The 27844-nt window shown below is 44.4% G+C and overlaps 1 protein-coding gene across 1 annotated transcript in view; it reads right to left on the reverse strand.

Moving 5' to 3' along the window:
* Nucleotides 1-9922: 9922 nt before the first annotated feature.
* The window catches only part of LOC149290516 (uncharacterized), a 29031-nt gene continuing 11109 nt past the window's right edge, over nucleotides 9923-27844 (reverse strand). Inside the window, exon 2 of the mRNA XM_089489309.1 lies at nucleotides 9923-11310. Within this exon, the coding sequence (XP_089345435.1) occupies nucleotides 10617-11310 (694 nt within the window). The 3' untranslated portion in view covers nucleotides 9923-10616. The remainder of the gene's footprint in view (nucleotides 11311-27844) is intronic.

Genomic DNA, 27844 nt, shown 5'->3' on the forward strand with positions numbered 1-27844 from the left:
AATAGAAAATAGCCTTATCCAGAGAGTAAGTAAGCAAAAGGGGAGGAAAGCACATGGTGCATTGAAAATATTATTTCAACACTTCAGAATTCAGTCCAGGAAATAAACTTTAAATTCTGCAAGAAAGCAAAAAGCTACAGCCTTTGAGATCCAGTTTGTCTCGAATCCTTTCAATATAATATACAATATAATAAACAATATAATTTAGACCATTTCTGAGATATTATTGATTGACTGGGATACTGATTACCCCAACATATAAAGTACATTTAGTCACCAAGGAATTATAGTGAATTTAGCCATATCTCTCCTAATTTCAAAAACAGTTCTGGGGAGTACTCTGGGCTTGAGGGCCACTCGGCCCATCCCCAATTTAGGTTCAGAGAAATTCTTCCATATCCCTCAGCATTTCACAGATGGGGAAAGCAAGACACATATGGACAAGCAACACCAGAAGGGGGTCAAGATGGCCAAAGTTGTTAATGATGAAGATTGCACAAGCGAGGAAGGGCACAGCAGTTTGCATTTGCTTCCAACTCCTGGCAAGACCCTGCCCCTTTTTCTCCTCCCCTCTCCCTCTTTTGAGTTGATGCGCTGCACATGTCTTTTGAACTTGGAACACATTTTGCAGTAACTGAAGTGAACTGAAGAGAAGAGGGAAAGTGGGAGCAGGAGAGAGAAATGGGTCATTTTCAAAGCCCCTGAAAAAATGAGGTGACAGAGGATTAAGCAGGACTCCCTCTGCCAAACTGGGACAGTTGTTCTCCGCTTGCTTTCATGAGCCGACCCAGCAGCGACCCAGATGAAAGTCAGGATGGCAATTTACCAAAGAGTTGTTGCACCTCGGCAGCCTCTTCTTTTTGGAGCTCAACTCCCTCTGCTTGACCTCTGTGTCAGCCATCAGGTAGGCAGGGGGTTCCTGGTGGGCCTGCACTTTGGTCACTTCCAGCAAAAGATACTGCAAAGCAGTGTACAAGGGGTCCAAGATGAAGTTCCTGAGAAAAGAGACCAGGGTTAGGCTTGGTTTGGAAAGAAACCCTATAGCACTCAAAGTCACAAAGATCAGCATCCTGCTGGTGATATACGCAGGTGACATATGCCTCCTTTGGCCCAATTGACAGGTGGGCATCACTTCCTCCCTCTGCACCAAACAAAACCCCTTGGACCTAGCATAGACTCACAGCATCTCCCCTACACAACAGTTACTCCATACCTTGTTAGATTAGCTGGGGATCAGGGGATGGGAAATTGGAAAAGGCCCTGGTTATGTCCCCATAGCTAGATGTGAAATGAGGGCATCACCTGCTGAAACCTGCAGAGGTCCCCAGTGGCCCTCACAGGAAAATGTCTTCATTTTGCTTCTGGCTATAGAAACACAGCTGGATGCATCTCCAATACCTTGCACCAAACACCCTCACCAGGCATGGAATGGTCATGCGGGATGGCTTCCACAACTCTATGGTAATACCTGGGTCATTGAATGGCCAGTTGCAGCCTGATTCCACCTGGAGCAACACTGGAGCATAGAAGGTTCTGCTGGGTCAGGCATGTCTGGCCTGGTGGCCCCTCATTCTCCCAGTGGCCAAACTAGTTGCCGTCCATCCCCCAGAGAGGCCCCCGGTCAGGCAGGGCAGGAAAGGAGCTCTCTCTTCTCTGGTTGCCCCCCTTCCATGGGATCCAGCCCTCCTTTCCAATTCCCATGGCAGCCTTCTGCATGCAGAGAAGTCACAATTCTGTGAGTGTCTTTGCCCACATAGAGATTGCCTATTTTCCACACTATTGCCTGGCCATGTTGGCTTGGGAATGTCCTGTTCTAGCTACATAGATTCATAGAATCATAGAATTGTAGAGTCGGAAGAGACCCCAAGGGCCATCCAGTCTAACCCCATTGTGCCATGCAGGAACTCTCAATCAAAGCATCCCCGACAAATGGCCATCCAGCCTCTACTTGAAGACCAAGGAAAGAGACTCGACTGCACTCTGAAGAAGGAGTCTGTTCCACTGTCGAACAGCCCTTACTGTTTCTCCTAATGTTGAGGTGGAATCTCTATTCCTGGAGCTTGCATCCATTGTTCCGGGTTCTAGTCTCTGGAGCAGCAGAAAACAAGCTTGCTCCCTCCTCAATATGACATCCCTTCAAAAATTTAAACAGATCTATCGTATCACCTCTTAACCTTCTCTTCTCTAGGCTGAATATCTCCACCTCTCTAAGTCATTCCTCATAAGGCATGGTTTCCAGACCCTTCACCATTTTAGTCACCCTCTATGATTCTATGATTTATATCCCAGGTGGAGAAATTCCAGTCCCTGGGCTGAATAAGACCTATATTACTTTATGGATCTGATCAATGGCTTCCCCTCATTAGGCCCCCTTCCCCATTTAGACACTGGTGAAAATAATCATTTCATTTTTACAAATGAGACAAATCTCTGAGCTTAACTGCTGTGTTTGTAATATAAAAATATAATAATAATACATTTATTTATATACCGCCTTTCGAAAAAGATCAAAGCAGTTTACAAATTGACAATTACAAAATTTGTGTGTTTGTGTGTGTCAGTCATAGCAGGAGCATGAGGTATGTACCTCCTCCCTCTGCTTGCTAAAGCCACACAGAAATTGAGGTATGTACATTTGTGTGCATTGTTTCTGAACAGATCTATTGCCTCAGAGGCTCCAGCAAATAACCACACAACAACATATTGGAAGAAAGGCCACAATTTTATTAGCAAGCAATTGGTAAGGGTTGGCACAAAGCATGAGGTCAGGATCTGCGGAATCGAACAACCCGATGTTGTCTGATTCAAAACCTGGCACCCACCAGGCGCATGGGATGACCTAGGGGCTAAGGAACACAACCTTGACCGCAAACCATGTCATGCGTTCACATATTCACTAAGCCCCTAGTCACCGGGAGGCGCTCCCACGTATGGCCCCCGCAATGGCCATACGCCTGCCCTATTCGCCCCCGGGTACCTTGTGACTCCCAAACCAGAGCTCCCTATCCCTGGTATCACACCGTGCAGATCCTGGCCTATGCTGCCGCCACAAAAGGCCTGCGAGCAGGCCTACCGCCAACCCTGCCAAGAGCGATGCTAACATTCATTGCATAGGTCCAAGTGCAGATGAACAACCAGCATAGGCCAATTCTTCCCAACGAGAGGCAACGTGCTGCGAAGGCAATCCTGCAGGCAGCAGCAAATCGACAACAGCAACAAAGGGGGGCCTGGCTGTCCCCAGGTGAGAGCCCAGAACAACAACGGACAAAACAAACAGTGTAATCAAATAGCATATTATTGCAGTAAATAGACATGAACACAAATGAACAACCCCAGGCCAAACCTAACAAATTGGAAAAGCCTGAGCAGCCTAGAAATAATTGAACCACAAAGCAAATGAACCATACTGCCAGACCCAGACCGTAGGTTGCACTTGGACCATAAAGGTAAAGTAACACCATGTTACATGAGCAAATGCCATGGCACCACAGCCCCCCGGCACATCGCTCTTGGACCCAACCACCAGCTCTCCCCCACAAGAGCCCTCAAAGAAGACCACCGGATGTAGAACAGATTCATAATTGACGCAATAACAACAGGAAAAAAAGGGGGAGGGGTAGACAATGGATGTCAAATAAAACATATAGAACGCCTGGCAACCTTGGCCGAAGCCTTAGCTCCAACCATCCCATAGCCCCTTATTTTTCTTCGACAGGAGCACCATGGTCACTGGAACCTTGGCCTGTAAATGAAAGAACATCATCTAATTGACCAAAAATATTAGGAGCAAATATATAGTGTAAAACCAACAAAAGCACAAACCACACCTGTGATTCTCGAGCCAGACACAGCAGCAATGCAGAATTATGAAATAACAAAGAAAATATAAAGCATGTTGAATGGCAGGTATCAAGGTGGAAAGGAACTCAGCACCTAGCCATAACAACAAACCTCCAAAAGGCTATAAAAGGCAACATAGAAACACCCCTTCTGGACAAACTGAGAGCTGTGAAAGAAATTACCGTTAAAAACATAACACATAATAGACCATATTCCTAATTCCTTGAATCAAATTTTGCATGGCTCAAACTACCATAACCAATTGAACAAGGGGGAGACGAACCTGTTACTGAGGAACTCAGCCCAAATAGGCTGCTTGAAAGAATGAAACAGCTCCAAATGGACAAAATTTTTTATGAAACTGACCCATAACACCCCTCAAGCCAAATAGAAAACCAAAGGAAGAAGTGTAGAGGAGGAAAAAACAAAATTGGCCAGACACACAGCTGGGCTAGAAATTAACAAATTCTGGGACTAGAGCCTGAATCTGGAAGGGAAACTGAAGCCAAGCTGAGGCAGCTAAAGGTTGGGGAATGCTACAAGCCCCAGGTGAAGGAGCACCAGGAATCAGATCAAAGCCAATATAGTTTTATAAAAGCAGGGAAATATTGGTTAATTACGGCCCCAAAGAACCAGCAACTAGGCCCCCTTCACCAGCAGGCTTGCCAATGGTGGCAGGAGCAGTGCGCCCTCCACGAAAAGTCTGATTTGTTTGAGCCGGACGAAAACATGAAGATCTAGGATGAGCCCCTCTACAGCCAGTGCAACTATGTTCAAAATTACATTGGATACGAGCACAATGACCAGAATTAAAGTCCCAACATGGTAAGAATTTAGAGTCCTTCTTGACAAGTCCCTTCTGTCGTTCCTTGAGGGCAGCAGGTGTGCCAACCTCCAACAACCAAATTTCGTGATGGAGCAAATCCCAACGCTCCCTGGAATTCTGGGATGCATGTTGCCGAAAGGCCGCATCGTAAGCGATGGCAGCTGCATCTCCCGTGAAGTCCCTTGCCCGCAAAACATTTAAACAATGGCTGTCCAAATGCCAAGCACGTTCAGGGAAGGCCATAGAAACCACAGCCCTAAAGATGGCAAAACCTTCCAACCAATTGGAAAAGGTGGGCTCCACCGGAACCACCTGTGGCTCACGCTTGCTCTTCTTAGCTGAAGTGACAGCAACCACATCACTTCCTTTAGGCTGCAGCAGGGTAAAAACATCAACGTAGCAACCCCTTAAGATGTTTTTGCGCACCTTCTTGGATAGATGAGCACCAGGTGGACGCTCACCTGGCGAACAAACAGGAAAATCCGCCGCAAGCGGATCCATCCACACACCTTGAAGGCCCGGGCGCCAAGCCCTTTTCTTGATGGCCCACGTAGGCAGACCTGGAACCAAGGCATGTTCCACCCAAAAACCATCCCTCCCAACAGGCACCCCACGAAGATCTCGACCTCCTGCGGCAGGCTGAAGAACTCCCTCGCGGCGCACTCTGCGACGTCTCCTCTTGGCCTTGCGTTTTCTTTTCTTCTCCTTTCGACACTCAGCCGATGAAGTCGACGACGAACTCGAGCCCGACGAGCTGGAGGAACTTAACCCCCACCGATTTAGATGACGAGATGCAGGAGCTGCAGAACTGGAGCCTTGACCACCAGAAGATGTCGAAACTGGAACCGACGATCTGGGGAGTTGTCGATCGGACGCTCGAGGCTCGGGTGCAGCAGATGCTGAAGGACCGGGTTGACCAGATGTAGTAGCTTTCTGGATGAGTTTTGCAATGGATTCGAACAGATCAGCCAGAGAGTCCTCAGTCAGCCCAAAGGCCCCAGCCGGCAATGGCAAGGTACTATCAGACTGACCAGCAGCAAGCGAAAGCCCTTCGTCTATTTCACTGCCAGAACTGGGAGAGATGTCTCTAGGACCTGGAATCTCACTGGGAGCAACCGAAAGTCTGAGCTGCTGTGCAGCTCCAGAGCTCTGGCCCCCACTCTTGTTGGACTTCTTGGGAGGCATGATAAAAGGCAAACTTGCAAAAGGGGGGGGGGGGAACCCCCAAAAAACAGTATCAGGCAAAATAATTAAAACAAAAAGGCAGGCAAAGATAGAATTTCTGGTGGACACCCATCCAAGGGATATCCAATTATGACCCTGCTTAGCTTTCCAAATAAAATGTAATGGACAAATATACCAGGTTCATGAAAAGGAGCCCACAATAAAACCTCACATGAGGCTAATAGATGTGACTTCCAAACTGGCGGCATCCCGCCAAAACAAAATGGCGGCTTCCCGCCAAAACAAAATGGCGGGCGCACCAAATTTTCCCGCTCAGGGAAACAGGATGGCGGGCGCACCCCAAAGGCCTCCTAAAAAGGAGACAAAATGGCTGCCGCGCCCTCTGGCAAGGCCCTAAACGGGGCCGCATGGACCCCCGCGGGTCCGTTGGCTGTGGAGCCGCGGACCGGGGCAAATAGCCCCAGTGGAACGGGGATGGGGGGAAGACAACTGCCCCCCACCACACCGCCCCACTTACCCCGGCCCTGGCTGGCTCCAAAGGAAGGGAGGCCAGGCCTGGGAGGAAGATTCCCGGTCTTCCTCCCTTCCTATCTTGGCTCTGCACCGTGCAGAGCCAAGCGCCAACTGAGGGACTGGGCCGACAACGCGGCCTTAAATAGGCCTAAGCCCCGCCCCTCCAACGTGTGGCTACGGAGCTCCTCCTCCAAGGCAACCCGGCCAATGGGTTGCCCTGGAGGACCGGGAGCTCCAACCACAGAGCCCGGCTCCCAGAGCATCGCGGGGAGGAAGGACTGCCCCTTCCGCCCCGCGCACCAATAGGGAGCCGGGGCAGGCCCCAGAGCACTCTGGGGCCTGTAGTTCTTTGCCGCCGCGTCGGCCAAATCGGCTTGCCCGGCGATACGGGCAGCCGTCTTTTGTCAAAATCACAATTTCTTCACTTTTCCTTGTATATTTTTTAAAAAGAAGCACACTGCTGAATATGTTGCATTTATACAACAAAAATCTATAAATGTATAGGTTTATGAGTGAAGATTGCATCCTGGATTATGCTCATTTTGGGGAAGTGAAGACCTATGTAAATTCATTATATAAACCCAGTGAAACAAATACCTCACAAAGCCCTAGTAAACAACACGTACACACAGTCCCCACACAAAGGACTCACTGGTGCATTGTGTGTCTGGGGTCTGGAAATCTCACTTCAAACTTCTGGGAAGACAATGCTGCCACAGACTGAATTTGGGGCTTTATTCCTCCAAAGCAAGGTCTCACTCTCTCAGCTGCAACCCTTCCATACAATCCTGGACTGAAGCATTTAAACAAAGGTCCTCTTCCAGCTCCAGGAATAAAGTCCTACCTTCTGTACAAAGACTGTGATTCTTGCAGCCCCAGGAAGGCCTCTTCCGCAGTCCTTTATGGCTGGATCTTCCCTGGGTCAGAGGCCGTCTCCTCAGCTGTAGAGAAGGGTTGCTCTGAGTGCGAAGGAGGAGAAGGTCCACAGGGCTGAGGGAGGGAAGGCAATGGGGAAAGGTCAGTGCCAATGGCCATGGAGGGCAGAAGGTGACAATGCCTAGGAAACTCCTCTGAGTCCCAGCCATTCTAGGAATGAGTGTCAGGAGTGAGTCCAGGGGGCTGAGGGGGTCTCCTTTCCCAAAGGGGGAGGCAAGGACTGGTGGACCCTCACAGTCACAAGCAGCACAAAGTTTCTTCCAGAACACAAAATGGCTGCCTCTGCCTCAGCACCTGGCAGTTTGAGGCCTTCAGGGAACCCAAAATGGAGGATGAAAGGGCCCCAAAGTCGGAAGGGACTCCAAACAGGATCTCTGACCCTAAACAACACAGAAAGGTTTTCCTGATGGCACCCGATGGTTGTGAGAACACAAAAAGTCCCCAAACAGGATTTGCAAACCTTAACAACACCTAAACATTTTCCTGATGCTATTGAAAGGAGGAACCTGATCCCCTCCTTAATTACAATCAATAGTGAAAGATATTAATATTAATATCAAGAGTGCCCATCGTCCACAACCCAGCTCAGGTCTTGACCGCTCAGGGAGGCCAGTCCAGCTGCAGGTGGCCCTCCATCTGTCCATCCTCCTTTCCCTCTTCATTCCTCCTCTTTTTCCTAGCATCAGCCCCTTTCCCAAGAAGGCTTCATCCGCACTATAGAAATAAGGCAATTTGACACCATTTTAACCGCTCATTCCTATGGAATCCTGGGATTTTACCTTTGGACACTTAGCCTTCTCTGCCAGAGAGCTCTGATGCCACAACAAACTACAAATCCCAGGATTCCACAGGATGGAAACAGGAGAGTTAACACACTTTAGAACTGGATTATTTCTATATTGCAGATAAAGCCTGGGTCGGATGTAAAAGTCTAATTATTATCCTGTTAAAAATGGTTTTGCTTTTTTAAAATATAAGCAGTTTGTTTTTCTGTCTAATCCTTGTTCTTCTTCTTGTTGTTTGTTTCCTTCTTGGTAATCTGAGTTATTCTGGTCTGCCTCCTTCCTTCCTGAAAATCTCTTAATAAGGAAACTGGGGAGACTCTTAAAACCTCCCAGAGGAGCCACTTTTGGCTTTTTGGGGGGGACTAGCTTCCTCTTAGGAGCCAAAGCCCAATGTTTGTGAAGAAGATGAATAAGGCTTGTATTAAAACTATCCTCCCCATTTCTGATCCCTTTTAAAACCCATGATCCCCAGAATGAGCAGAGCTTTGTAATAGGAAAACCCTCTCAGAAAACATACACACAAAAGACACACAAAGAGACACACTTCCTTCCTTTTGGCCCAATGAGTCTGGCCTCCTTCTGACTCTGGAGCCTCAGGAGAGAAAGAGAAGCCTCTGTTCAACTGAGGCCTCAGAGAAGGTTCTGGAACATTATTCCCCACAGTCACAAGCAGCACAAAATGGCTGCCAGAAAACAAGGAGGCAGGGGCTGAGATTCTAGCAAATCAGGGCCAGGGATGGTGGGAGGGTGTGGACTCCAGCCAATGGCAGCCCTCAGAGTGTCCTCAGGAGGCAATCATGTGTCAAATACATGTCATAAAAACATCACAAAGTATAGACATTCCAATTGCAGTAATCGCAGGGCAGTTATGCTGTTATGACCGGAAGTAAACATATATACAATTATAATTATATATACATGCTGATGTTGACCAGAACCTGGGGGGTGTATACATGCGCATTCATATGTACTTACATAGTCCTCTATGCATTTCTTTATGTTTAAATTGTATGCAAGTAGAAGAGTATATATAAATATATAAATCATATATATATGATCCAACATATATGTGTACATGTGTTTGCATCTCTCTCTCTCTCTCTCTCTCTCTATATATATATATATATATATATATATAAAAATACATGTGCGTACACAGGTATCTATGGGTATGTATAGATGTATCTATGGGTATTGTATGCAAGATCTATAGACTTTAAACATTCCATGTCTGTGTGTGTAGGCTCTTAAAAGTATAAGCCAGAATGCACTTAGATAGAGATGCCTCCACACACACATATATATACACATATATCCATATATGTATATGCGCAAACACACATGCCACATCCATCTGTTGTTGTCCATTGTTCTGGTCCGTTGTTCCAGGTGATGCTGGAGAAGAGGCCCTGCCTCCAACGGAACCAGAGGCTGCAGGAGATGACCCAGCCCCCATATTTTAAACCAAACCTTGCGGTTAGCAGTGGCCCAGAACTCCAAGGCCTGTCTCTTATAGTGGAATTGTATTGGGTTAACAAAGGAAGTGTGTCCCCACTGCTTGGTTAGTTCTCTTTCCGCTTTCAGGGATCAGTGCAGAAGCTCCAGAAGGTGAAATGAGAGATCACACACCTGTCACCAATCTAGGTGTTCTTCTTTACATCCAGAGTGGTGAGTAAATACAGAATTGGACTATAAAACTTTTAATCAGACACATAAGAGACCAGATCTGGGTTCAAACACTTTGTATGTAACATTTATTCTAACATTAGGGACATTCATTCTAATATATTACATATCAAGAGGCCTCAAATCATGCACACATTCACACAATGCTCATGCACACAAATCTTCCCAGAGGTCCATCAGTTTTCTGAAAGAGCGATGGGTGCCAGTTCCAGCTGATTTTGGCACACTAGCACCATGGTTTTGAATATTCCTTTATGCTTTTCAATATGTGCATCATTTTTCCTGATGAGTGACTTCTTGTTCCCATTCCATTCTTGTTCTGGTGCTCTTTACATCAAGTTGTGTTATACACAGTCCATTCTTCTTTTAGTACATTCGGTTTCATGTCCTTGCATTATGGTGTCTTTATCTTTTGCACATTCAGTTTGAGCTTTTCTTGCTTCTCTGTGCCAGATCCTTCATCTCATACTTCATCTTCTAATTCTGTCACATTCACACATAACACACCTACCCACCATGCTACGTCTTTCTGTATGGCAGGGGCTTGGACTAGATGGCACTTGTGGTGCATTACAAAGCCAGAATCCTATAAATCCATGCTTTGTCATCCTGTGTGTCGGGGGTTGGACTGCATGGGTCTTGTGGTCCATTCTTATTCTAGAATTCTATAAAAAAATAAAATAAAAACAACTACAACAACAACCCAACACAACACAACAACATACAAAAATCAATAACTTTATGAACAGACAACCCTTAAAAACAAAACCACAAGGGCTTTCTCTTATCACCAATGCATTGAAAATATTTTTCTTGTAATACTTCTTAACAAATACAGTGTTAGTTCACTGCTGGCATTTATGTGCTTTCTCTCCTGCATGGACTCTCTGATGTATCATTATGTATGACTTCGAAGAGAAACATTTCCCACAATGCTGGCATTTGTATGGCTTCTCTCCTGTGTGGACTCTCTGATGTTTCACTAGGTCTGACTTCTGAGAGAAACCTTTCCCACAATGCTGGCATTTGTATGGCTTCTCTCCTGTGTGGACTCTCTGATGTTTCACTAGGTTTGACTTTAAAGGAAAACCTTTCCCACAATGCTGGCATTTGTATGGCTTCTCTCCTGTGTGGACTCTCTGATGTATCACTAGGTTTGACTTTAAAGGAAAACCTTTCCCACAATGCTGGCATTTGTATGGCTTCTCTCCTGTGTGGAGTCTCTGATGTGTCACTAGGCTTGACTTCTGAGAGAAATATTTCCCACAATGCTGGCATTTGAATGGCTTCTCTCCTGTGTGGCCTCTCTGATGTCTCACTAGGTGTGCCTGCTGAGAAAAACATTTCCCACAATGCTGGCATTTGTGTGGCTTCTCTCCTGTGTGGACTCTCTGATGTGTCACTAGGTTTTGCTTCTGAGAAAAACCTTTCCTACAATGCTGGCATTTGAATGGCTTCTCTCCTGTGTGGACTCTCTGATGTATCAGGAGGTTTGACTTTGAAGAAAAACATTTCCCACAGTGCTGGCATTTATGTGGCCTCTCACATGTATGGACTCTCTCAAGACTGACATGTTCTTCTGAAAAAAAAAGAACAATGACACACAAGACTGACTCTCTGAATCAAGAGAGGAATGTGTTACCCCAAGATTTAGCCACCTGTTAACCCTTCCCTATTTGATATAAAATTAATAAAGTTGGAGTGGGTGCCCTGAATTTAGCATTTTTGCAGGTATGGATCCCTACTCATAGGAGGTAGCAAAGAAGAGATTGTAGGAGAACCTGCCTTGAGAAAATGAATGGATTTAGCTGCATGATCCATTTATGTCTGTAGAGGTTGAAGGGATTATGGCTAAGGAATGGGACTGGAAGGAAATAGTCAGAAAAAGGCTCTGAGAATCAGTGTGCTAATCCCTTTTGTCTGAGGTACTTGCACCAATAATAATAATGATGCTGATGATTTATTTATAGCCTGCCCAATCACAAGGAATCCGGGTGGGTTACAACAATAAAAATAAAGAGAATAAAATAAAATACAAAAATAAATACAATACAGTAAAATAAAACAGAGCGACGTGAGTTACAGTAAAATTCACAGTTAGGCCTGATGGAAATCGGGCCTGTCTTTTTTACTCCCTCCTAGGTCTGATGATGACACTTGAAATGGAGGGAGGGCTCTTCTTTTTGAGGCCAGAATATAATTTTAATTTAATTTAATTCTCCTCATTAATTTAAGAGAAGAAGTGATGGACAGAGTGAAGGAAGTCACAGTAAATGGGGAGAGGTTAAACCAAGCCCTCATTGCATTAAATTTGGTTTCAGACCATTCTTTCCTCACCCAGGAAACATTCTAAAGCAATTTAAACCTTTTCATACCCTCAGTTTCTGCCACTAAGCAACAATTACAGCATAAATATCTGCTCCTAGTGGCTGTTCTTCAGCCTCAGTCCAGTTGCAGGCAGACACTCTGCTCCCTATTGCATGGGGTAAGAAAGCCAGGGTACCTTTCCCAAACAGAATTTTAATTTGGGCTATGTCCGGGTCCAATCTTATGTAAATCACTGCTGAATCTATTGGCCAAATCCATCCCAGATGTAGCCTGGGTCCGAGGCATGCTCAGCCATCCCCCCTCTTTTTTAAGTGGAAGCTTCCAACACTAAAAAAATGGCCGCTGAAGTGCTGTGGGGATTCGGGCTGAATCCAGGATGGATTTGGCTGGTGGATTCAGCGGAGATTCACATATGATAGGACCCGGATGCAGCCCGAATCAGAATTCAATTCAGAAAAGTTAAGCTGGCTTTTTTATCCCATGCGATAGGGTCCTCTGTCGGTTTACATGGCTAAGCACCTCAATACACGCTCCAACCCCACTTGCCATGGGAGCTACTGACTTCTCTCCCCATTCCGGATTCTCAGCAACTGGGATTGAGATCCATCCAGGCAACATATTACCATTAGCAAAGTCTTACATTTATTCACCACTCCCACCTTTGTTACCTAATTCTCTCTGTGCATGTATGTTCATTTTGCCTTTCAAATGCCTTTGGAGTTCTGTGTGATTGCAGACCTGCTATAGCTTTGCTGGATCCTGAGGTCACTGTTGCCTCAATCAAACAATATATGTCCCCTTTGAGCTAAGTATCTAATTCCCCTAAAAGCATAGCACTTGCAGGTGTCTTCCCCAAACTCCAGCATTTCAGGTAAAAGACCCTAAGCAAGCTCAGGTAGGAAAAAGAAACATTAGAGAAAAAGGAATTTTTGTGTTGCCTTTCCTTTCTTCATAGACATTGTTCATAATTGCTAAATGGAAGCCCTTAATATGTCTGAAAACCAGGGCCTGAACCGGTTCTCACCAGTTCAGTTCTTAAAACCTGTCAGGTTGGTGGCTGCCTCCCAATCCCCAAGGCCCCTCTCTTGACCCTTCCCAGAGGTCCTTTCCTGTCCACATACCTCACCTTATTTCCCCTCACCTTCCCACTAGGGCCCTCCGTTCTGGTAGTCAAGCCTGCTGTCCCAGCCCAGGATTTCCTCTGCCCCATCTAGGATTCGCCCCTTCTCACTCGCTGCCCCTCACTCCTGGAACCTTCTTCCCCCGCAAGCAAGAGCCATCACTTCATTAACCAGCTTCAAAACGGAGCTGAAGACCATCCTGTTCAGAGAAGCGTTCCCAGGCATTGCATAATTGTCACTTGCTATTTGATGTTCTTTTATTGTCTGTTTTATTGAATCATTTCCGGTATTGCTATGTATTTTATATGTATTATCTTAGTAGACAGGCCCCTTAGCCACCACCACTCCCTTCTCCTTCTGTGTCATGTCTTTTTAGATTGTAAGACAGAGGGCAGGGAACCGTCCAATTAAAAAGATTGTATGTACAGCGCTGTGTAAATTTACAGCGCTTTATAAATAAAGGTTAATAATAATAACAACAACAACAACAACACAGAGCTAGGCAATCCTGGCTTTGCTCCTGCTTTCCTTTCCTGGCTCCCAGAGACCTGATCCCCTTCCCTTTCTCCCTCCACTCTCCAACCTTCCCTCTTGCCTATCCGCACTGCTTCAGCATTCACCTTCAGCATCTCTTTCCTGCCTTTCTGTTTTTCCCATTCCCTCCATCTCTCTATCACAGACACACATCCACAGCATGTGATGCACAAAAGGGACATTCTGAGTCCCATTTGTTGAGAAAGGCAGGATAATCAATATACAAATAAGTCATTGGGAAAGCAAGAGCAAGGGGGCTGGGACCTGGACTCCAATTTTGGTGAGGGTCAAGTGCCAGCCTTAAGGCATCTATAAGACAGGGATGGCCTACTGTTGGGGATGGGGGGGTCACACTGGCCCACAGGGGATCTCAGGAGCAACCTAACATTGTATTGTCTGGGGGTGAAATGAAATACTATTTTCTCCTCAGTATCCCACAGCATCCCTTTGGGGAACCAGAGGCCATTTTGCCACTATTGGGCTCTCTCTGAGCCATTGTAGGGCCAAGGGAGGCCTTTTCCCCAAGAAGACTCTCCTGAGCCTGAAAAGCCTGGAAGAAGGGCCAAAAAAGCCAGGAAACTTAGGACCTTTCCAGAAGGGCACCCTAGTACGTACTGTGTACGTACTAGGGTTGCCCGGGGGCATCTTTTTCAGACGCCCCCAACCCTAGTACGCACACAGTACGTACAAAATGGTGGCGCCCATTCTACATGCAGATGGTGATGCCCATTAGGATGTCACGACTGCGCCGCATTCAAACGGAGCGGCATGGACATGACGTCCTGGTGTCATGAAAGGGCGCTTGTGGCGCCCTTTCCACGGTGCAGGAAGGAACTCCATTTTGGAGCTCCTTCGTTCATTTGTGTCGCTGGTGCAGCCTTTAGAGAGCTGCGCCAGCGATACAAAAGAGAAAGGTGCAGAGTGGCCCCTTTCTCCTTTCCACGCCGCTGTTGGGGTGTCTTTGGTGCTTGAAGCCCCAAGGACACTTTTTCCAGGCCATGGCGTGGAAAAGCAGTGGATTGGGGCCTCAGGGCTGCCGCTGTGGCAGCTGAGGCCCCGATCCGTTGATGAAAGGGGCAGGTACAGGCCACCCCAAAGGGGGGGAGTCTGTAAACCGCCCTACTGAGGGATATGCTGAGGAGCATTTGGGGGTGAAAAGCTTTTATCTCCATAGTTCCTTCCCACAGAATCCTAGAATTGGCAGTTTAGAATGGGATATTTAGAATCCTTAGAAAGTGGAGAGCAATAGTGCCTCACCAAACTACAAATTCCAAGATTACACAGGATATTGTTATGACAATTAAACTACGTGTGAAAGTAGCTTAGGACTCATAGTAGACCAGAAGTTGAACATGAGGCAGCTAAAAAGGTCAATATGATCCTAGGCTTTATCAATAAAAGTATAGTGTCTAGATCAAGAGAAGTAATAGTGCCACTCTATTCTGCTTTGGTCAGGCCTCACTTGAAATAACCCTGTGTCTAGTTCTTGGCACCACAATTCAAAAAGGATGTTGAGAATCTGGAGAGTATCCAAAGGAGGGCAACCAAAAAGGTGAAGGAACTGAAAACCATCAAGCCCTATGAGAAGTGGCTTAGGAGCTGGCTATATTTATCCAGGAGAAGAGAAGGTTAAGAGTGGATATAATAGCCCTGTTCAAATATTTGAAGAGATGTCACCTTGATGGATCAAGCTTGCTTTCTCCTATTCCAGAGAAAAGGAGAGGAACAGTGGATGCAAGCCACAGGAAAAGAGATGCCACCTAAAGATTAGGAGGAACTTGCTGACAGTAAGGGCTGTTCGAGAGTGCAATATACTTCCTCTGAACGTGGTGGAGTATCATTATTGTTATTATTGGCCTGGTACAAATGGGCACTTTGTGGCATGCCGGCAGTGATTTTAGGGTTTGGGAGCATGCAGTAACTGCACACTCCCAAAGCCTAATACTTATGGGCAGCACAATCTTGACGCAGTGCCATCCATACGGCGCATGCATCCATGACGTGTCTTGTGTGACGCGTCCAAACAGCACGGCGCATAAGACATATCACCGTGACGCTCCAAGGTGCAAATGGCGCCTTGGTGGCATCACAGGAAGGAGTTCCATTTCTGAGCTCCTTTTGGCTGCAGATCGTTCTTGCAGCCATGAGGTTGCTGCGGCAATGATCCGGAGGAGAAAGGGACAGCCTGTGGCCACCCCTTTCTTCTAATCTGTACTGAGCCATTGTTATTATTATTATTAAGATTTATTTCTAAAGCGTTCCTTCTTTGGAGATCTTTAAACAAAGGCTGGATGACTATCTGTTGGGGGTGCTTTGAATGTGTATTCCTGCATGGCCAGGGGTTTAACTGGATGGCCCTTGTTGCCTATTCCAACTCTATGATTCCATAATTCTAAAGTAGAAACATAACACCATAACAATGTAGTATGAAAGGACCCTCAGTCTTCACAGGAAGGGCAGTGGAGTCAAGTTCCTTACCCACAGAGGCCACATTCTCATAATTCGCCATCATAACATCGCTGTACAGAAGTCTCTGCTTCTTTGTCAAGAGTTTCCATTCATCCTCGGTGAAATATATCGCCACATCCGCAAAAGTCACCTGCAATAGAAAATAGCCCTGATCCAGAGAGTGACAAATAAAAGGGAAGGAAAGCACATGGTGCATCCCAAATATTATTTCATTACTTCAGAATTTATCCCAGGAAACAAACTTTAAATAATGTTAGCAAGCAAAAAGCTACTGCCTTTGAAATCCAGTTTGTCTCGAATCCTTTGTGAGGCTACAAGCCCCTCTGTTTGGAAGAGAAAACTGAATTTCTCAGGCAGGCTCCATGCTTTTACACAGGAAAACTTGTAGGTGTTGATAAGGTAAAACATGCCAATGCTGTCCCAATTTAAAAGATATTTTAAAACCTTTGTTGGAGGTAGCAACCTCCAATAGTACAGGTCCCATCCATTGGCCTTCTCTTTATCATTCTCCCGTGAAGCCTAAAATGTGGTATATTCACATCCATATAACATATCCGATATCCTAGATTTGTGGATTTGGGATGCTACTGCTATATGGCCAACATGGCTCCCGCTGGATATGTCAATTGTGTGTGTCTTTGTGTAGGATAAAATCTGGGAAGCAAAGCTCTGAGTTTCTGACATTCTCTGGGTGTCAATAGGAAGGTCTTTTCACATCATCCTGTTTCCCATCCATTTCCTCCTGGGTTCACCCCACTCCATTTTCTTCCAGAGCCCCCCAGCTCTCTGTCCCCTCCAAGGGACTGACCGGGTCTGTGGCCTTCAAGTATGGCCTCCTTTGGAGGAAATGGTGAGCTAACAGGGAGGGCTGAAGGACAAACTCTGCCAGAGCTGGAGAACCATGGTGGCTGCATTACTGGCTCTGGTCAAAGGTGGGGCAGCCCTTGAGGAGGGTGAGGAATGCCTGGAAAAGACACCCCAGCCCCACCATCACCAGACACATAGAGGTTAGAAGTCAGTTGCTCTGCCTTCCCTGAGGCCATCTCAGTAGCAAGAGCCCCACAGAGTGAGAGTCCAAAAGGACAGGGGGCTACCTGGGTCTCAGACATTTCCTATCCCTTCTTGTTCCTCCCAGGAATGGTCTATTGCAGTTGCTTGCATGGCCAGAGGAATGCAGCCCATAGCAATGTGTTGTGGCTGGGAAGACCCGTTTCCGTCCCACTGACCACTGGGGCTGAGCTCTGAGGGGGTGAGAGGAGAGGGTCAGGGGGCTGTTGCCAGAGGAAGGGGCACAGACCAGGTTCAATGCTGCAATATCTTTCACACAGTTGGTCTCAAGGGTGCTGCAAAATCCCTCTGCACACAATCACTACATCTTATAAGTATAACCCATCCAATCATATTTGATTCACTATTATTCAGTCTGAACCATGAAATGATTTTCATTACCATGATAAGGGCCTGAATCATACTGTTAGTCTCAGTGCAAGAAGACCTATTGATCCCATAGGATTTACAACCATGTGTGGAATAAGCTGAGTTTCACAAGTATTGTGATTTCACATAAGCAAAACTGCCTCTGTTCCTCACCAGAGTAGACCCACTGAATCAGCTGAATTTACCTAACTGTTGAAGAATCATTTAGTAGTTGATTGAATGGGTCTATTCTAGCTCGATATACACAATATATAATATATAAACCAAAGATAAGATATAAACAAAATAATTTAGGCTATGGCTGGGATATTGAGGATAGATTAAGATATTGACTATAACAAAACATATACTACATTTAGCCACCAAAGAATTATAGTGCATTTATCCATTTGTTGCCAAATTTCATGGCAAATGTCATATTTAAAAAACAGTTCTGGAGAACGCTGTGGGCTTGAGGGCCACAGTTTAGATCCAGAGATGTTCCCCCATATCCCCCAACATTTCACAGATGGGAAAAGAAAGACACATGTGGACAAACAACACCAGAAGGTGGTCAAGATGGCCAAAGATGTTTATGAGGAAGGTCACAAAAGCGGGGAAGGACACAGCAGTTTGCTTTTGCCTCAGACTCCTAGCAAGGACTCCCTGCTCCCTTCTTTCCTCTTCTCTCCCCACTTTTGAGTTGATGGGGTTCAAAATCCTTGGCACTCATTTTGTAGGAACTGAAGTGAGCTGAGGACAAAGGGGAAAGTGGGAGGAGGAGAACAAAACCGGGACATTTTTGAAAGCCCCTGAAAAAGTGGGGTGACAGAGGATTTACCAGGACTGTCTCTGCCAAATTGGGAGAGTATGTTCTCCACTTGCTTTCATGAACTGGCCCAGCAGTGAAACACATGAGACTAATAACCAGGATGGGGACTCACCAAAGAGCTGTTGTACCTCCGCAGCCTCCTTCTCTTGGAGCCCAACCCCCTCCGCTTGGCCTCTGTGTCGGCCATCAGGTGGGCAGGGGTCCTGGTTGCCCTACTCTTGGGTCACTTCCAGCAACAGAGGCCCAAAGCCGTGTACAAGGAGTCCGGGATGAGGTTCCTGAGAAAAGGGACCAGGATTAGGATTGGCTTGGAAAGAAACTCTGCAGCACTCAAAGACACAGAGAACAGAATCCTGCTGGTGACATACGCAGGTGAGCAGAGCTGTGTCATAAGAAAACCCTCTCAGGAAATATACACAAAAGACCCACAAAGAGACACACTTCCTTCCTTTTGGCCCAAGGAGCCTGGCCTCCTTCTGACTCTGGAGCCTCAGGAGAGAAAGAGAAGCCTCTGTTCAACTGAGACTCAGAGAAGGTTCTGGAACATTATTCCCCACATTCACAAGCAGCACAAAATGGCCACCAGAACACAAAATGGCTGCTGGAACACAGAATGGCCACCTCCACCTCAGCGCTTGGCAGTTGGAGGCCTCAGCACAGCAGTGAAGCCTACCACTTCCAAGCCTTGTCCCTCTCCTTCCTCCTTGTCTCTCACTCTCTACTCCTCACTCACTCTTCTGCACAGAGAGCTAAATAGAGAGGCAGAAGCTCCTCCCCTTCTTCAGTCTGGCCAATGGGGGCAGAGGAGCTGGAAGACCCCGCCCCCTGCCCCACCCTCACAGGCTCCTCCTGCAGTTAATATGGAACAAGGCAGGAGGGACTCTGGAGCCCCAGCCACACGGACGCTGGCCAAAGGCACACGTTCCCAGAGCCTAAGGCACATGAGATGGCAGCCCTATGCAGGGCAGGACCCTCCTCTTTCTGGCCATGTGGATGCTGGGAGATCCAGTCAAGCAAATACACTGTAAATCCCATTGGCAAGAGAAAAGGCTGCTACTGCCTTTCAGAACCAGTTTGCCCCAAATCCTTTATGGGTCCAGAAACCCCTTTGTTAGGAAGCAACCCCAAATATCTCAGGAAGGCCCTATATCTCCCAAGGCCCCCTCCCTCCAGGACCTCCTTCCCTCAGTCTCTCTCTCCCCTGAAGGCCTCAAATGTCAACTGCCAAGCACTCAGGCAGAGACAGCCTTTTTGTGTTCTGTCAGCCATTTTGTTTTCCGGTGGCCATTTTGTGTTTTGGAGGCCATTTTGTGTTCCAATGGCCATTTTGTGTGCTGTTTGTGAGTGTGGAGAATGTTCCAAAACCTTCTCTGAAGCCTCAGTTGAACAGAGGTACACTGTTGCCAATTTTGTGACTTTCACACGGAAATTGGGATTTTTGAGTGCTTTCCGTGTGATTTCTGTGCCTGGCTCTATTCTGTGGAGATTCAGGGACTTTTGCACATTTCAGCTCCAGCCCTGAAAAAAAACAACCCAATTTCCGGGACAAACCCCCGAAATTGGCACCAGTGGCCCTGACTCTGAGAGCGAGGCTACAGAGCAACCAGTCCTGTTGGGAGTCACACGGAGAGTTTTCAGGCAATCAGAGAGAGGAGAGTGGTCGTCCGCCCCCCCTCCGCCCTCAGGAAAAGCTCAGCCAGGGCAGACGTGCGGGAGACAAGGCTCTTATACACACACACACACACACACACACACACACATATATATATACACACACAACACACACACACATATATACACATACATGTCACAACAAACTACAATTCCCAGGATCCCCTGGTTTGACAAGGGAATTGCCTCCACGCTTAGAGATCACAGCCCCAGAGAAAGAGTCTACAGTACATCAGTGTTGCCAATTTAAGTCCACTTCTTCTGCTGCATTTGGATTTAATAATGATAATAATAATGGTGATGATGATACAGAGATAGATCTTGTAGCACCTTTGAGACACACGAAAGAAAAGTTGCCAGCATGAGCTTTCCTAGACATAAGCGTACTGCCTCAGATGCATGGGAATTGTAGTTTATTGTGGCACCAGAGCTCTTTCTCAGAAAACTACAATTCCCAGGGTTCCCTAGCACTGAGCCAGGGCAGTTAAAGCAGTCTCAAACTGGATTATTTCTGCAGTATGGATTGGATCTTGAGCATTTATAATAACAAAGGTCCAAAACACACTGCAGAAATAATCCAGTTTGAGACCGCTTTAACTGCCTTGGCTCTGTGCTAGGGAATCCTGGGAATTGTAGTTTGTTGTGGCACCAGAGCTCTTTCTGATAGAGAAGGCTCAATGTCTCACAAAACTACAATTCCCAGGGCTCCCTAGCACTGAGCCAGGGCAGCTAAAGGGGTGTCAAACTGGATTATTTATGCAGTGTGGTTGCAGCCGAACACGTTTCTATTTGGCACAAAGCTTCCTGGACCCCCTTCATGTCAAAATAAATATCTTAAAGGTATTAGAAGGACTGAAAGATTCTTTGTTTGGTCCAATGGTAATTTTGAGAGTTGAAATAAGTTACAATTATTTTTATTCAATTAGGGTTACGTTTATTTGCAAAAGATCCGCCATATTAATAAATATATAAATACATCCTATTATTATGATGATGATTATTATTAACATTACGGGAACGTTACAGGGATTTTGACTGAATATTCCGTGTAATATATGGGGGGGGGATTCCATGGATTTTGGTAAAACATGCCGGGAAATATTTTCGAGGATTGTTAGCAACACTGGTCCTGCCCTGCAGTAAGGCCCCTCCAATCCCTCTGAACCAAGGACTACAACTCCCACATCTTCTTTCTTTCTTTCTTTGTTATTTTCCTTCTTCCTTCCTTCTTTTCTCCCTAGCTGCCTTGTGTTAGTGGTGTTACTGCTCTTGTTGTCATTGTGTGCCTCCAAGTTGTTTCTAATGTATGGCGACCCTAAGGGAAGCCCTTCTCAGGCTTTTCTTGGCAAGATTTGTCCAGAAGAGGTTTTGCAAGTGCCTCCCTCTGAGGCTGAGAGAGTGCTACTTCTTGCCTAAGGTCACTCAGTGGGTTTCCGTGGCCAAGAGGGCATTCGAACCCTGGTCTCCAGGGTCATAGTCCAGTGCTCCAGCCACTGAACCACGCTGGCTCTTTCTTGAGGCTTTGTAGTGTTTTGTGGAGTGCTCCAAGTCATTGCCGACTTCTGGGGAGCCTCTCCTGGGGTTTTCTTGGCAAGAGTTGTTCAGAGGAGGTTTGCCATTGCCTTCCCTGAGGCTGAGAGAGTGTGACTTCTTGTCCAAGGGACCCAGCTGGTTTCATGGAGGAGTGGGGCACTGGACCCTGGCCTCCAGAGTTGTAACCCAACACTCACCACACTGCACCAGACTGCCTCCCATTCCCATGTACAACCTGAGAAATAAGTGCACACTTTTTTCTGTTCTTCATGTGTGACTTCAAGTCGTTTCCAACTTATGGCAACACTAAGGCAACTTTATCATGGGGTTTCCTTGGCAGGTTTCTTCAGAGATGGGTTGCCATTGCCATCCTTTGAGGCTGAGAGAGTGTGACTTGCCAAGGATCACCTAAGTCCAAAACACACTGCAGTAATAAACCAATCTGAGACCGCTTTAACTGCGCTGGCTCAGTGCTAAGGAATTCTGGGAAATGTAGTTTTGTGAGACATCGAGCCTTTTCTGTCAGAGAGCTCTGGTGCCACAATAAATTCCATTTCCCAGGATTCCCTAGCACTGGGCCAGGGCAGTTAAAGCGCTCTCAGACTGGACTATTGCTGCCGTGTGTTTTGGACCTTTCTTGGCCGCAAACTGTCCATAGCCTGCAATGCATCTCCTAATTCTGTTGGCAGTCCCTCCCTCCCAACACTTTCTCATTTCCCCCCAAAACCAGCACAAAGCTGGCAGATGGAAAGAGGTTTTAAAGCAGCATTTAAATCTGCCATATTTGTTTTTAAAAGACTAAATGTCCCAAATGCTATTATCAGTTTTGTAGCTATTATTACAGAAAGACGTAGAGCGCAAACTCCTCAAGTACCTTTATTTTCTGGAGTGAGATGGGCTTTTCCAACTGACTCACTGTGATGATCTCCGGTGGTCCAAGAAGCCAAACTGCGGCCCTGTAATAATATTAATAATAATAATAATAATAATAATAATAATAATAATAATGTTTTTATACGCCTCTCTTCAGCCAAAAGGCAATCAGAGTGGATTACAAATTGTTAATTAGATATTTAGACATTTTGGCTCTTAGCCCAGCAGACCCTTAACTTCCTTAAATCTCGCTGCCATCATCCAGTGAATTATAAAAGGACTTCCCTTAACCTACACTGGGACCAGTTAAGGAACCTTATTTCTCCTTCTTTACTGATCTTCCAAGCATCAACCGATCCAAGACACGTGTAAAAGTAGCGTTGAGTAGAAGATACTCCAAGGAGATATTTACTATTAATAACAAAATATAACTGAAATATAAGTCATACAAGATATTAAATTTACAGTGCTATATAAATAAAGGTTAATAATAATAATAAGAAGAATAAGAATAAGAATCTTGCAGGTACAAAATTTGTAAGTATATAATGTTCAATTCATACAAGCTATTAAAATAATAGACATAAACATCCAATTCTGAGAGTAACTTCCAAGATCTGCTCTTTAACTCTCTCTCTCGCTCTCCAACCGACACAATTCCCCCAACTGTCTCTTGGTCTCTCAGGCCTTATACCTCCTTCTCACGGAAGCTTCCAGAAGAACCTTTATCTTGCTCTCTGATTGGTCAAGAGAGCCTTCCGTAGCAGTGATGTCACTCTGCGTTTGCATAAACCTCCCTTTTCTGCCTGAAGAAGACCTCCATTGACTGGAGCCCAGTCATTACACTTTCCCAAGGCAAGGCTTGCACCTATTTCCCAATGTTGTTCTTGGGGTCTGCCTCCCAGTTGTTTCCAGGTCTTATGGTGACCTTATGGGAGTCTCTGAAGGGGTTTTCTTGGCAGGTTCCTTCAGAGTGGGTTTCCCATAGCCATCCTTTGAGGCTGAGAGAGTGAGACTTTCCCAAGGCTTCAGTTCTTTTGGAAGCCTTTTTGCTTTATCTTCTAGAAGGAAGCTGAGGGGTTGCTTCTTGAAGAATGAGAGGAACCTTATGGCATCCAAAAGGCTAACATTCCCTGGAGTTATGTCTGATGATATGTATATATAGGATTGAAATACCTGTTCTTTTATTAAAAGGTTTATAGTGCACCCCATATCATAGAATCTCATAGCTATGTCCCTTAATAGCAGTTAACAAAATTAAACAGTATATTAAAAAAAAACATGAAAACAAGCTGGACAAGGAAACTGTTACATGGATTTGTAATTGGTTGACCGGACGAACCCAAAGGATGCTCAGTAATGGCTCCTTTTCATCCTGGAGAGAAGTGACCAGTGGAGTGTCCAGTGGGGCTCTGTCCTGGGCCCAGTGCTATTCAACATCTTTATCAATGACTTGGATGACAGAAATGGAGGAATACTTATCAAATTTGCAGATGGCACCTAATTAGGAGGAGTAGATAATACCCCAGAGGACAGGATCAAAATTCAAAATGACCTGAACAGACAAGAAAGCTGGGTCCAAGCGAACAAAAAGAAATTCGACACAGAGAAATGTAAGGTACTGCACTTAGGGCGGAAAAATGAAGTGCACAGATATAGGATGGGTGACAAATGGCTGAATGGGATCTAGGAGTCCAGGTAGAACACAAGTTGAACATGAGTCCACAATGTGATGCGTCAGCTAACAAGGCCAATGCGATTTTTGGCTGCATCAATAGAAGTATAGTGTCTAGAACAAGGGAAGTAATAGTGCCACTCTATTCTGCTCTGGTCAGGCCCCACCTGGAATATTGTGTCCAGTTCTGGGCCCTACAATTCAAAAAAGACATTGAGAAATTGGAGTGTGTCCAAAGGAGGGTGACTAAAATGGTGAAGGGTCTGGAAACCCTGCCCTACGAGGAACGACTCAGGGAGCTGGGGATGTTTAGCCTGGAGAAAAGAAGGTTAAGAGGTGATATGATAGCCCTGTTTAAATACTTAGAGGGGTGTCATATTAAGGAGGGAGCAAGCTTGTTTTCTGCTGCTCCAGAGACTTGAACCTGGAGCAATGGATACAAGCTCCAGGAAAAGAGATTCCAGCTGAACTTTAGGAGGAACTTCCTGACAGAAAGGGCTGGGTTTTGTTGTTGTTGTTTTTTACATTATATCTTTATTAATTTTTTCAATAATGTCTTCATCAATGCAAGTCACATGAATGCAAACTTCAATAACACAGAAGACATTTGATCTTCTTTCTCTTCTTTTTCTTCACTTCTTGCTTTAAAAGAGCTTATCTGTGTTGCCTATCACACTTCTTTTTGTTTCTTGCAATGAAGTTATACAATCCCCCCATTGAATTATCACATTTCCCCCTTTGTTTTCATATAGAAAGGGTTGTATGTCCATACGTATTCTCCTAATTTTATCCAATAATCCTTATAACTTTGATTTCCTTGAAAAATATTTATTCTCCTGCTCTCTTCACATATTTTATTTTGCTCATATTAATACATAATATCAGACCAGGTTTTTATCCACAGCCCATCTTTTCTCCCAATACGTCATTATCTGCATCCAATCCTTTTCTATTTTGTCTCTCTTCTTATCCTCCAGAGTACATGAAAGTCTATACAACTCTCTAATCTCATTAAGTCTTAACAGCCACTCATCTACCTGTAACTTCTCCTTTGATTTCCAATATTTTGCTATCAATATCCTGGCCAGTGTTATCATGTATAGTATAATTCGCCATAGCTTGTTCTCATCTCTGCCTTCATGAAATGTGTCATATTCAGAAGGTACAATTCCGGTCTTTTCTTGTATTTTATACCATAAATTTGCTGTATTATTCTGTGTATATCTTCCCAAAACCCTTTTACCTTTTCACATTTCCACCAGATGTGGATCATCATTCCTTTTTCTTTTTGGCAGTTCCAATAACTATCTGTTTCTATTTTAAACGTCTTTTTCATTCTACCTGAAGTATAATACCACCTATTGCTGATTATTAAAAATGTTTCCCTTAAATCCTGACATTTGGTGAAAGAGTTTGTTTTCCCCCAAGCTTTCTCCCATGCTTCTAATGGGATTTCATGTCCAATATCCTTTGCCCAGTCTATCATATATTGCTTTATTGCTTCTTTTTCTCACTCTCTATCTCTGAATAATTTATAATATTTAGCTATTTTTTATCTTCTTCTTTTATTATTAATTCCTCAAATTCTGTTGTATCTCAATTCCCACCGTCTTCATGTCCTCATTAAATCTATATTTCATTCGATAGTAACTATATCAATTTATTTCTTTTTCCCCAGAATCAATTCCTCCCTAGATTTCATACAAATTTCTTGTTTTTCATTTATTTTAATTATATCATTATATCTTAACCAATCTTTTTTATGAGTCCCATCTATTAGCAAAAGCCTCCTGTCTTGATCCCCAACCCAGTATTTTGTAATAAAATTTTGCTTTTACCAATTTCCATGTTTCCGACAGTGCTCTTCGAATTGGGTTGTTATTGAAGTCTTTATTCACCAAAGCTTTATTGTACCATAGGAACGCATGTCACCCAAATCGTATGTCTGGTCTTTCCACATTTAATGTTGTTTTATCATTTAATTTAATCCACTCCTGTAGCCATATCATCTTACATGCCCATCTAAAGATGTTTATATCTGGCATGGCACATCCTCTTTCTTCTCTTTTAAATTGTTCCACTTAATTCTTGCTTTACCCCCTTTCCAAATAATTTGTTTAAGTTCTTTATTCCATTGATCTATGATTCTTGGGGTTATACTAATTGGTAAATTCATAAAAAGGAATAGAAACTTAGGGAGTGTGGCCATTTCTATTGCATTTATTCTGCCAAGGAAAGATAAATTTAGGTTTGACCATCTATACAATTCTTTACATATCTTATTCCACATTGTTTTATAATTATTATCAAAAAGATTCATGTTGTTATTGGATAACCAGACTCCTAAATATTTTACTTTATTTGTGACTTGAAATCCCGTTTTTTGTTTCAATAATTCTTTTTCTTGCTTATTCAATTTTTTTGGTATTATCATAGATTTTCTCTTGTTGATCTTAAATCTTCCGAACCAATTTATTTCACACATTAAATGTTCGGTATTATTTATTGGGTCTTCAAGAATCACAATTAGGTCGTCCGCAAAGGCTCTCACCTTTGTTTCTTCTCCCTTTATTTTAAGTCCTTTTATCCTTGAATTATTTCTAATCTTATTTAACAAAAATTCCAATACAGTTATGAATAATAATGGCGAGAGCGGACATCCTTGTCTCCTTCCTCTTCTTATATTAAATTCTTTTGTTAGTTCTCTATTAATTTTTAGACAAGCTGACTGGTTTTTATAAATTTCTCTCACTCTATCTTGATCCTCTTCTTTCTCTTTCTTTCTTCTGTAATCTCTCATTCTTTAACCTGAACCTTTGCTTTCCTTGATTCTTCTTGTCGTATTCTTGTTTGTAACTCAGTCACTTACTTTGCCTTTTGCCCCTTTCTTCTTAAACACTAACACTTTCTCTCTACTCTTACATCCATAACACACACATTACTACTTATCTATGACTTCCTCCACTTTGTGAGAATGAACCAACTAAATACTCTCTTATACCTTGTTCTCTCGTTTATACCCTCCTCCTTCAATGTCTTAACAATACTATACTTTCCAAATGTTCCAACTACTATATTGTATCTGATACGGATATCTTTGACACAGATAATAACCACTAGGTTTTCCAGTCTTCTTTTTCTTTCGCTATATTAGTCATCGTCGAGATTCTATAATAAGCTATATCGCTTTTTTGTTATTTGTTTGTTTGTTTCTATACTGCTTCCTTAGTTTATCTCTTTCTCCCTCTAACAAAAATACACATTATTTTCCTATATCATGAAATTAAAAATACACAGTAGAATAACATAGTTAGTAAATTAAAGTACAACAAGAAGGATCGTCAATAGATAATCAATATCATTTCCCCATTTCTTCCTAATGAAACCTAATACTTTCCCCCACTCTTCTGATATACTTTCTCCCGAATTTTCTCTCAATATGCGCGATAGTTTGTCCATCTGCAATAAATCATAGAGATAGTTAATCCATCCTTCTGTTTCTGGTATTCCTTTTGTCTCCCATTTCCTGGCGTATAAACCCTGGCGCTAGATAACATAGACATCCATATCCTCCCATGCTTCTTATCTGTATTCTCCTCCAACATCCTTAATAACATTCAT

Source organism: Sceloporus occidentalis, unplaced genomic scaffold (genome assembly GCF_023333645.1).
Source record: "Sceloporus occidentalis isolate IW3139 unplaced genomic scaffold, rSceOcc1.0.p SCAF_39, whole genome shotgun sequence".
NCBI lineage: Eukaryota > Metazoa > Chordata > Lepidosauria > Squamata > Phrynosomatidae > Sceloporus > Sceloporus occidentalis.